At 32.4% G+C, this 11,647-nt stretch overlaps 1 protein-coding gene across 2 annotated transcripts; it reads left to right on the forward strand.

The window, feature by feature from the left end:
* Positions 1–2,844: 2,844 nt before the first annotated feature.
* On the forward strand, positions 2,845–7,856 carry LOC129877010 (calmodulin-binding receptor-like cytoplasmic kinase 2). 2 transcript variants are annotated; one of them, XM_055952486.1, is made up of 6 exons: positions 2,845–3,219; positions 5,565–5,812; positions 5,912–6,080; positions 6,195–6,284; positions 6,396–6,697; positions 7,103–7,856. In XM_055952486.1, exons 1-6 carry the CDS (start codon positions 2,928–2,930, stop codon positions 7,307–7,309), a joined length of 1,308 nt encoding a protein of 435 aa, XP_055808461.1. In that variant the 5' UTR covers positions 2,845–2,927; the 3' UTR covers positions 7,310–7,856. The 2 variants fall into 2 exon arrangements, with proteins under 2 accessions (XP_055808461.1, XP_055808460.1); XM_055952485.1 differs by having other exon boundaries at positions 5,912–6,284.
* The last annotated feature ends 3,791 nt before the right edge of the window (positions 7,857–11,647 follow it).

Below are 11,647 nucleotides of genomic sequence, written 5' to 3' on the forward strand. Positions count from 1 at the left end.
ATTAACAAGAATAAATAGTTATTATAATGACATTAAATAAGGCGAATATTATTTTTAGTAACAATATGATATTAAGATTAAATAATAGCACACTAATAGTAATTAATTACAACATTGTAAAATAGCACAATGTAATAAATAATATACAATTATCATAAAAATGTAACCTTGATTATTATTTTTTTTTCTTCAAATACATAAACGTAAAAACACAATAATTCAAAGTACATGATAACATATTGAAAAACATGAAATTAAACATCAATTAAGATCCTTAAAAAAATCTTCAACCTCCAAATGAGTAATATCATTGAGGTCATTAAAATCATCATCCCTTAAGGCCATATTTGCTTCAATATTATCATTATTCAAAGGCCTTGCCTCAACATTATTTTCGAACGCCAAGTGTGACTCTATCCGAGCATTAGAAGAAGAGGCACCACCTCTATTTGCCTTTCTTTTAAAAGAATTTTGATAAAGTCTTACAAAATGCTCAGGCGTCCGACATTCATTTTTCCAGTGGCCTTTCATGCCACAACGATGACAGTTACTTTTTGAAGGGCCATTTTGAGAACTGATATTGTTCTCCCTTTTATGTTGACCACCACCACGACGATTATTATATCGTTCTCTGCCATTGCCACGCCCACGCACATTATTATGACCTTGATATTTATTATGTCTTCTTTCAGACTGGCCATGTGCTTTTACCATATTTGCCTCCGGTAACGGAGCAGTTCCAGTGGGACGGGCTTCATGATTTTTCATTAAAAGGGCATTATGTTGTTCAGCCACCAGAAGGCATGATATCAATTCAGAGTATTTTTTAAAACCCTTTTCACGGTATTGCTGCTGTAATATTACATTAGAGGCATGAAAAGTAGTTAGTGTCTTTTCTAACATGTCCTCATCATTTATATTTTCCCCACATAATTTTAATTGGGAAGTTATTCTAAATACAGCAGAATTATACTCAATTACGGTTTTAAAATCTTGAAACCGTAAGTGCATCCACTCATAACGAGCCCTTGGCAATACCGTTGCCCTGAGGTGGTCATACCTCCCTTTTAAGTCTTTCCACAATTCAAGTGGATCTTTCACTGTCAAGTATTCCATTTTTAGGCTTTCATCTAGATGATGACGAAGGAAAATCATAGCCTTTGCTTTATCCTGACTTGATGCTGTATTTCCTTCAATTATAGCATCACCAAGACCCTTAGCGGTAAGGTGAATTTCAGCATCAAGTACCCATGACAAATAATTTTTACCAGAAATATCAAGTGCCACAAATTCCAATTTTGACAAGTTTGACATGATGAAAATTAATTTGAAAGTAACAAAGATAACTTAAAAATTAAATTTCTTTAGTAGATATACCTGATATAGAAGTTAATTTTCTGAAAAATTAGAGCTTCGTGCTGATAACGTGTTATGAATTAACTAACTTGACAATTTTATAAAGGAAGAAGAACAAGAGAATATGTATATAGAAAGTATTAATAGAGAGAGTAGTAATATAGAGAGAGTAATAGTAATTCTTTCTTTTATGTGTTTGTGTGTTTTTACATTGAAGTTTAAGGCTATATTTATAGCCATATTTACAAGTGGAGGAAAATATTAATGGGCATTTTACCCACTTAAAAAGTAAATGGACTATCCACCCTTTTAAGTGGACAACCATTTTACTTGGTTGATATTACTTGGTTGATAATAAGAAGCGTTTTCTGAAAAAAAATAATTCATACTTGAACTTAGAGCCCGTTTGGATGGGCTTTAAGTTGATCAAATCAATTTATAAGTCTCTTTTTAGCTTTTGAACGTGTTTGCCTAATGCTAATTTTAAGCCATAAAGTTTTTAAAGTTAGTCAAAAATAAAAAATTAGGATTTCTAACTTTTATTTTAAAGTACTTAAAGCCATTTTGTTTTACCATAGAAATTACTTTTATATCCCTTATATTTTAATTAAATTTCCAGACTATCATTTTTATTATTTTAACCCTAAAATTCAAACACTTATTTTCAACATAAGTACTTTTATCCAAACACTCAACTGCTTATTTATAAAATAACTTTCAGTATTTCAAAGTTCTAAAAGCACCTCATACATAAAAATTACTTTTTTAAGTCCATCCAAACGGGCTCTTAAAAAGAAGCGTTTACTGACAAAATTTTTTCCATTTCTCATGCTGCTCGATAAATCTGGTTAGAGGTGAAGTCTTTTTATTTGATTTTTAAAAGTGCAATTTCCTCCTTATAATTTCTGCTACTAAATGGTAAAAAAAAAAGAATTAAAATTTACATATAAAGAGATTTTAGAATATATTTTTTGTCGAAATTTATGTGGAATAATTAAAATTTCGAGCGTTGATTAATTTTTTAATTATTTTTTAAAAATATATTTTAAATATTTTAAGTTATTTATTATTTTAATCTATAATACTTTTTACATAGTTTTCAAATTAATTTTATTTTTAAAAAAATTAAAAATTTAAGTCCGAATTCACAACTAAAGTTTAAAAGTTTGAATCTCAAAATTAACCCTTGTCCTAATTTATATGACTTACTTTGAATTTTGAGAGAACAAGAATTTTTTTTTACCATAATTTATTCATATGTTTTAAATATTTTAAATTGTTAATTCTTATAGCTTATACCAATTTTTATGTAGTTTCTAAATATATAAATTATTTTAATTTTTTTAAAAAATTACATTATTAAAATAGAGAAATTGATTATCAAAATTTGAATTATGTCATATAAATTGGATCGCAAATAGTAATAATTAAGAAAATATCCATGTCTCGTATTTATTGACCCAGTAGCAAACTTGACAACGCCGAGGGTGGCCCCCAACACAGCTTAGAGAAAAATCAAACACCCCAACTACTATTACTGCATACCCGCCATTTCTTTCTCTTCATCGGCCATGAAAAGTCCAAATACCCAATTTTCCGGTCGCCGGAGATCTAGTTCCGGCTCTGTATCTATGTTTTCCAGCTCCATGGATTCCCGTACACCGGATCGTGTTCCTCATTCAGCTAGTTCATCCACATACTCTTCCACAACTACAATTTCTCAAAAGTCTAATTCCGGCAGGAATCCGGTCATAATCGCCGTCAAAACCGTCGCAGAAGCTTTTGCGTCCTGTTTCACTCCGCCGGAACCTAAATCTTCAAGTACCAATTTTGGTGATTCCGATTCATTTAAAGCTCCTTCAGGTATGTTGAAATTTTTTATTACACCGACACGGGGAAAGGGATTTGAAATTATGAAGAAGTAAATAGACGAAGAAGTCAAAAGGATTCAACCTATACTCTCTCTCTATATATAAAATAATTTTAATTTAATCTTGTATATACAGCGTAATTTTTTGCTGAATGACAGTTCAGATGAAACCCTTGCCCCTATCTAGCTCCGCGGACAACAGAAAAAGAATATGTATCTTTACTTGGGAGTCTCTGGATCTATGTGCTTTTGAGGCTTATTAGCCCAGTAATTTCATCAATTTTGGCACTTGGGTTCAGCCATGAACAAATATAGATCCAGTGTAAAAGCAATAGGTTCATGTGCATCTATTATTTTGCCTTTAAATTAAGCAATGTACAAAAAAAAATTATACTCGTTCTTTTTCAATTTGTTTGTTTTGTTTTGACTTGATATAGAGTTGAAGAAAGTAAAAAAAAACTTTTGAATCTTGTGGTCTTAAACTAAAAATATGTAGAATATACCAATGTCTTTTAATCACGTAAAAAGTTAGAATTAAAGAGTAGTCAAAAAAGAAAATAGACATTCTTTTTGAAACAAACTAACAAGGAAAGTAAGACAAACTAATTGGAACGGAGGGAGTAGAAAATTTCAATATGTATCATGTATATAATAAATATTGGGTACAGCTCTGATTATCTACCACATGCATTAGCTTTTTACCATTTGGATGTGCTTTGGGTGGAAAGGAAAATAATGCATTTCACATATTTGATTCATTTTATCATTGATTGATAGAACCTTAGTTGCTCGGAGCCTCGGACTCTTCAAAAATGTTGTCGCACCCATGTTGGATCCTTCAAAAATACACTATTTTTGGAGTACCCGACACGCACCCGTCGACATTTTTGAAGAGTCCGAGCAACATAGGTCAAAGCACTACACTACTACAGTAAATTAGATGGAGCTACAAGAATGTGTTTGACTTCCAAGTTCTATTCCACATTGGTTGGTTATGCAGAGTATGTATGTTTCTCATAGCAAGAATACAAAACTTGACTTGTTTTTTGAGATAAGGGTGACTTAGAATACAAAACTTGACTTCCTAATATTCAATTGAAAGATTAATATTTACTGTGCATCAGACGTATAGAAGTGAGATTGAAACAGACCATAGAGTATCTCGAGAAGTGATGAAGTGAAACGTTTTGCTTGAAAATGTGTAGAAGATTTTCTTGTTGAGGTGTAAGACCAACCTATGTTCGATTGGATGCTTAGCTTTGATTGGAGGAAAATTAAGATAATTCCTTGAGGGATTGAGCTTTAACTATGTTGTAATAGACTGAAAATTAATCATCTGATGCCTTTAAGGAACAAAGGCTTGCAAGCACAAGTTGATGGAGCTTTTCCACCATAGGTGTAGACGTACACATTACTTCAAATTTGTCATAAACGAACAAGTACAGTGGTACTTGTATACAAGAACAACAAACAACAACAAACCTAGTGTAATCCCACAAGTGGGACAGTGATGCTTGTATACATTGACTTAAATTATGTCTCCGTCTATGCTGATCAAGGCCATCGGACAGTATCTGGCAACTGTTATACATGAGTTGTTTATGTTGGCCGTAAAGATATAGTCAAGGAGGAGTATATTTCCACTGGTCAAAGCAACGAATATTGTAGTGTCTGAATTGTAGTAGATGAATGTGGAGCTTAGTAAAAATTAGCCAATAATTATGAGGTTTATCGGGTGAAAATACACTATACTTCGCCAGTGGCTGTAATTAGCCAACAATTGATGGAAATTCACTGCAGATCATGAGGTATAAGCACATAAAATATTTAGCCAACAATTTATAGCCACAGGAAATTTTCAGGCAATGATTTTCTGTAGTTTAGTACTCATTGTAATTTGGCACTATGGAATTATTTGCTTTCCTCTATTTCTGCTCTAGCAATATTCATTTTACTTTGTCCATTTGACAATCAAAGAGGAGTAGAAATAATCGATTGCTGAACTTCATCCAGAGGCATTAAGTAAATACATTTGGTTTGTCCTTCCCTTCCTTCTTTTGCTTGGGATTTCAGCTGGATTATTACTCTACAAGTTTTCCTTGTTTATTAAGTTTTTCTTAGTTAGTTTCATTCTTAAATTTTCTGTTGACATTATTTTTTGTCTTGTAATGAAAATTGAATGACATAATTTCTATATAGTCTTGTGTTGGAATTTGCTGTTTCGTTTAATTCCAGGAGCTGAAAGACTGCTTAGTTTGTTTTTCATTCAATAGGAAAAGGAAGTTCACTAAATATTTCAAAAAGATTCTTCATATTTTAGTTTGTTGGAAATTTTCAGTTGCATCTGATGGCGGAAGAAAGAAGCGACACAGTAGCAGTAGCAGTAGAGGTCGAAGCATCTATGGTAGTGAAAATAATTCAACTCACACAAAAGAGGCTGGGCGTATTAAATTCACCATGGAAGATATCTACAAGGTCACAAAGCATTTTTCCCCAAGCCTTAAAATTGGTCAAGGAGGTTTCGGGATAGTTTACAAGGGTTGCCTAGCGGATGGAACAGTTGTTGCAATAAAACGTGCCAAAAAGGTATACTTACTATTAATGTCAAGCTTGTTCCTGTATATGTTCAAGAACTTGAACATGCTAAAAATTTGGCAAAAGTACTTAACTGCCTTGTATTTGCAGAATATACATGATAAACACTCGGGAGCTGAATTTCGAAGCGAGGTTCAAACTTTAGAAAAAATAGAACATCTAAATCTAGTAAAGTTTTATGGGTTCTTGGAGCATGGAGAAGAAAAGATTTTGGTGGTTGAGTATGTTCCTAATGGAACTCTTAGGGAACACTTGGACAGTGAGTTCTTGATCTTGCTTCTGATTTTTCATTTTCCATCAATATTTGACTCTGGCATTCACAATTACGGCTTTCAATGCTTATCCATAATACTGATGTCATTTAGCGATGCAGGTGTTAATGGAAATGTTCTTGATTTCGCTTCAAGACTAGACATTGGAATTGATGTAGGACATGCAATTACGTATTTGCATATGTATACAGGTACAAGTGAATTATGCGAATTAAAGGCTTTCTTGAATTCTTGGCTTATTTATCTAGAATTTCCCTGTTCTTCTGATATATCATAAAAAGAAAATGGCGCTTTGGATGCAGATCACCCTATTATCCATCGAGACATCAAGTCTTCTAATATTCTCCTCACTGAAAACCTTCGAGCTAAGGTGGCCGATTTTGGTTTTGCAAGGCTAGCAGCTGACACTGAGTCAGGAGCCACACATGTTTCTACTCAAGTTAAAGGTACTGCAGGCTACTTAGACCCAGAATACCTGAGTACCTATCAACTTACTGAGAAGAGTGATGTCTATTCATTTGGTGTTTTACTTGTGGAACTTGTTACTGGAAGGCGGCCTATCGAGCCAAAAAAAGAAATCAAAGAGCGCATTACCGCAAGATGGGTATGCTTCTTTCTTAAGAGTTTAATTTTTTATACATTAACAATGTAAAAGAAACTCCTATACTATCAAGTCACCTAAAAGAATAGTCCATAAATAGTGATGGATTAGTGACATGAAAAATAAGACAAGTTATTTGCTACGGTAGGTTAAAATACATTAATAGTGTGAAAAGTATTTACACTGTCACTGTATATAAGTTAAATAATTGTCATAATGTCACTACATGATGCTGTTGTATCTTAATCTCCACAGTTCCTATCTCTTGCAATCTTTGATTGATGGGTGAATCACAAGTTATATCTTGTAGTAAAGGAACTCTTAAAAACCATTTTTTACTGTATTTTCTTTTTAGATAGGCTTATATGTTCACCAAAGAAGTGTTGATAAAAGCTGGTTTATATACAGGCAATGAAGAAGTTCACCAGTGGAGATGCAATCTTAACTTTGGATCCAAGGTTAGAAAGATCTGCTGCAAATAGTTTGGCCATGGAAAAAATTTATGAACTAGCTTTGCAATGTTTGGCTCCTCATCGACATGGCCGGCCTACCATGAGAAAGTGTGCTGAGATTCTATGGAGCATCCGCAAGGATTACAGAGAACTAGCAGGCTGAAATACTCTCTCTCTCGACTCACGAGCATCGTGTTTGAGGAGTGAACAGAATGTATGTACACATAAAAGGTAAGTGGCAGGGAATGTATTTGTGATGGTGAGAAAGATATCAATCAAAAAGAGACAGCATAGACTTTGATCTGATGTGATAGTTGCCTTGATATTGGAATGTATAGAGATAACTACTAAGTAATACATTTGAGGGAGAAATGAGTACAATGTAATTAATGGAAATCTGGGCTTTTGGCAAAGAATTGTGAAGGGGCAACTGTCCATATCATTGGCTTGTATGTAGTGATTTATTTGAGAAGGAATCTCAACACTTCTTGGTGTTTTCTTAGGAATTTATGGAAAAGGTAATGTTCACACCCAAATCATATGAGTTTTGATATTCAGGTTATGGTTAATTAGAATAACACTTTGTTTGGATGGTTGTTGACCATTGTATTGTATTGTTAGTTTAAATACCACGTTTGTTTTGACTGTTACTTAAATTTTATTGTATCGTATCGTTTAAATTCATCGTTAGTTAATGATGAAAAGTCTCATTTTGTGTAACGATCGATTTGGTTTGATCGTGTCGTTACTTGAGTATTTTCTTCTCATTTTGTCTTTATTTATTATTTAATGATCTTATTTTATTCTTTACCTACCTCTTTATAATAGCTTTACCCGTGCCCTACTTTTCTTGTAGATTTATTATTCAAATTGTTGATGTGTGACATTATGTAACGACGGAGAACGATTTGATCTATCCAAATATTGTATTCATTATAACAATACGATACAATGAAATACAATTCAATATAATACCATACCCTTAACCAAGAGGTCTTGGGTTTGAGTTCCTTTGGGTACAGAATTGCCTTTGTTAAAGAGTGGTTTACCCCCCAATGTAGGACTTTTCGGTGCGAATTCGAATTTAGTCAGACTCCAATGTGGTTACCGAATATCGAATGAAAATCAAAAAAAATTATAATACCATACATTCTGAAACAATATGTAACAACTAACAACCTTGGGTGGGACATGAATTTGACAGCAAATACTAAGTCTACCGAGTGAAGCACAAACTTATTATCATGAGCCTCCAAGATTATAAAACATATTGTCATTAAAATATTCTCCGAAATAGTAGAACTATCTAACAAATACATAATTTATTTGGAGGAAACCAAATGTAAAACAACAATAAATATATATTTATTACCTGAAAAGCTTATTCCTTATTATAATTAGAAATAACATACTAAATATAAACTTTATTTGGATCTATTATATTTAAGTTTTAATCTAAAGACAACCAATTATATGATATAATGGAAAAACTAGTCACTTTCATTTCAAGAACATATTTCGGATCTTCAAAGCCAACCACAAATAGAAAGAGAATAATTTTCTTAATCAAATGATCTTTAAATTTCTCACTCTCTTGATTTAATTTCACAAGTCTTTCCAAATCAATCAACTTAGATTTTTCTAAAAGATAGTGTGTTAAATTACCTTCAACAGTTTTTTCCTTATCCATTTTTTTTGGTTCTCATTCAGTGTTCGGTATCCACATTGAAGCTCGACTAAATTCAAATTAGTGCCGGAAAGTTTCACGTTAGGGGTAAAACGCTCCCTAACAAATGCGACTCCGTACCCAGGGAGACTCGAAGCCGAGATCTCTAATTAGGAAAAGGAGTACTTACGATATTACTTTTACCTTCCTTTTCTTCTTTCTATAACGACTTGAAAGAGATGTAGTTAGTTGTTCGGCCTCCAAAAATTAATGGACGACGGATTTTTTATAAATCCTATAATTAATATTATATATCCCAATTGTATATATACTTGAACATGCTAAATATTTGGCATGAGTTCTTACCTACATTGTATTTGGAGACTATACATGTTAAACACTTGGAAGTTGTAATGATCCTTATGGTCGTTTTGTTCTTTGAACCTATTTTTCCAGTTTGAACTTTTTCGTAGTTTTATCATGTTATTTATGACTTATGAGAATCGATGGCATGATTTTTGAGGTGATCAAATAAGAATTGGTGAGATTTTTAGTTTTGAAGGTTTGAAAATTAAGAAGTTTGACCAAAGTCTACATTTTGGGTTAGCAAGTTCGGAATGGAATTCTGACAATTTCGTTAGGTCCCAAAAGTAATTTTTGACTTGATTGGATGATTGGTATGAGTCGAGGCATTCATGGGCATTTTAGACCATTTGATGAAATTATAATTTTCTTAAAACTTAGAATTGACCACATTCAACATTCAGTTAGGATGAGCTCACATGGCATTCATGGGCATTTTATGATTCCAACAAGTTTGGAGCATGTTTTACAATCAAATTGTTGTATTAATTTGTGTCTGAAAGGTCTCAGATATGATTTAGGTACTTGATTGAAGTTTGAAGTTTTACATCGTAGAGCTTTAATAGTATCACCTAAAGCAAATGATGTTTTAATTGAACCATTAGATTCGTATCGTAATTTTAAAATCATTGCAAAAATTAATCGTCGCATTTACACGTACATTCTAGCATTTAGTTAAGAGTCTCACTTTGAATGACATTTCTTCACGTGCTACAGGAGATGATGTTGGGTCTCATTCTCTCGCTTAATTTAAATACACATCTTATTTTATCATAATCTCTAAAATTTTCTACCATTTAAAAGAATTTCAAAAATCCATCTCGCTGATACATCCCTATCTCCCTCTCGGATACATCCCTCCCCTCTTTGATACATCCTTCCCCTATGTATTCGGATGTCTAATGATGTATCCGAAAGTCCAATAATGTATCCGAAATTCATAAATTTTAAGGAATTTTTGTAATTTAAAAAAAACAGAAAAATAATGTAATTAGTTATCAACACTATAAGATTTATATAAATTATACTAATTTTAAACTAGTTACTCGATGTTTTAGTTCCAAGAAATAAACTTCTAATAGTTTAGATTTTTTTATGAACAATATAATTAATTACTTCTTATTAAATTATAATTTTATTCTTAGGTATATAAAGTCACTCTATCAACTGCTAATTGGTGCATATTTTATTGAAAAAGTTATTACATAGTAGTTTGTGAAAAGGAAATTAGTACATAGTCAATAACAATAACATACCCACTAAAATTTTATAAGTGGGTCTCGAGAAAACTAGTACATAATGTGAACCGGGATTTTTTTTTAAAAAGCCAGTACATTAATGTTTCTTATGGAACCTTTATTTTCTACGTGGCTCACACAATTTTATTTCTCTCAATTTAAATTTGATCCGCATTTTAATTATTAAAAAATAAATTCATTGCAAAGATTTCCAAACCCTGACACCATATATAATTACGCCTTTTAATTTTTTTTCACCACCAAACTTAGATGTTTTGTTCAAAATGGCCCTTATTACATCTATAAAATTTTCATTACATTCTTATAATCAACATCAAAATGGTCCTTATTACATCTATAAATTTTTCATTACTTTTTATAATCAACATCAAAATGGTCCTTATTACATCTACAAAATATTCATTACATTCTTATAATATCTCACTTTAACCATAAACATCAGTTAAATTTTTAGAACTTGACCAAAAATATGTAACACCCTGAAATTTTCTAAGCTAAGACCCGAGCCATCCTTCTTATGCATATGGGATCTTACCAAGTGATTCTAACATTGTATATGAGTGTTAAGATCTTTTTCTAAGTATTTGAAGTGTATTGGATGTGGTTTAAGGTTATAAGGAACCTCCAAAGTTTTTAGACCTTAGAAATTATCAAAATACCCCTAGATGAGAGATTGCTCGTTTAACGCATCATCCCAAACTGTTTTGGCAAATCTGAGGCCTGAATATCGATCAACACGAAAAATTGAGTGGGATGGTGGTCCCGATCGAGTTTTAGGTCAATCGGATCAAAAATTGACTTTTCCGAGTGAAACTGTGAAAACAGAAAAGTACGCGACAGGTTTGCATTGCGGACCTGTCCAAAAGTAGGTCAAAAATTTATTTTTTTTGATTTTCGACGGTCCTAGACGTTTATCGAAAGTTTTCGTAAAAAAATGAACTATGAGGAAACAGGTACGCGTTGCGCACTTGTTCCCCCATAGGCTAAAATGTCCTGCACGAAGCTATTTTTAAAGAGGGGCATTTCAGACTTTTTCCACCCCTCCTATACTTAACCCACGACTAATATAGGTCATTTTCGACCTTAAAAGAGTTTCTAAACGTTCCTAAGTTCTTTTTACACATTCTAACTAGAGATTAAGGCTAACGAGTGGAGAAAAGGCTAGGGTTCTAAAGATTCAATCAAACTCTTGCAAGATTGATTGTTATGTCTT

Source organism: Solanum dulcamara, chromosome 12, assembly GCF_947179165.1.
Source record: "Solanum dulcamara chromosome 12, daSolDulc1.2, whole genome shotgun sequence".
NCBI lineage: Eukaryota > Viridiplantae > Streptophyta > Magnoliopsida > Solanales > Solanaceae > Solanum > Solanum dulcamara.

What these genes read in the sequence shown, in the direction of transcription:
- LOC129877010 (XM_055952485.1), top strand. Translation starts at nt 2,928, where the DNA reads ATGAAAAGTCCAAATACCCAATTTTCCGGTCGCCGGAGATCTAGTTCC. An exon ending in CAATAAAACGTGCCAAAAAG is followed by an intron (nt 5,813 to 5,911) that starts GTATACTTACTA and finishes TTGTATTTGCAG; the next exon opens with AATATACATGATAAACACTC. An exon ending in AGCGCATTACCGCAAGATGG is followed by an intron (nt 6,698 to 7,102) that starts GTATGCTTCTTT and finishes GTTTATATACAG; the next exon opens with GCAATGAAGAAGTTCACCAG.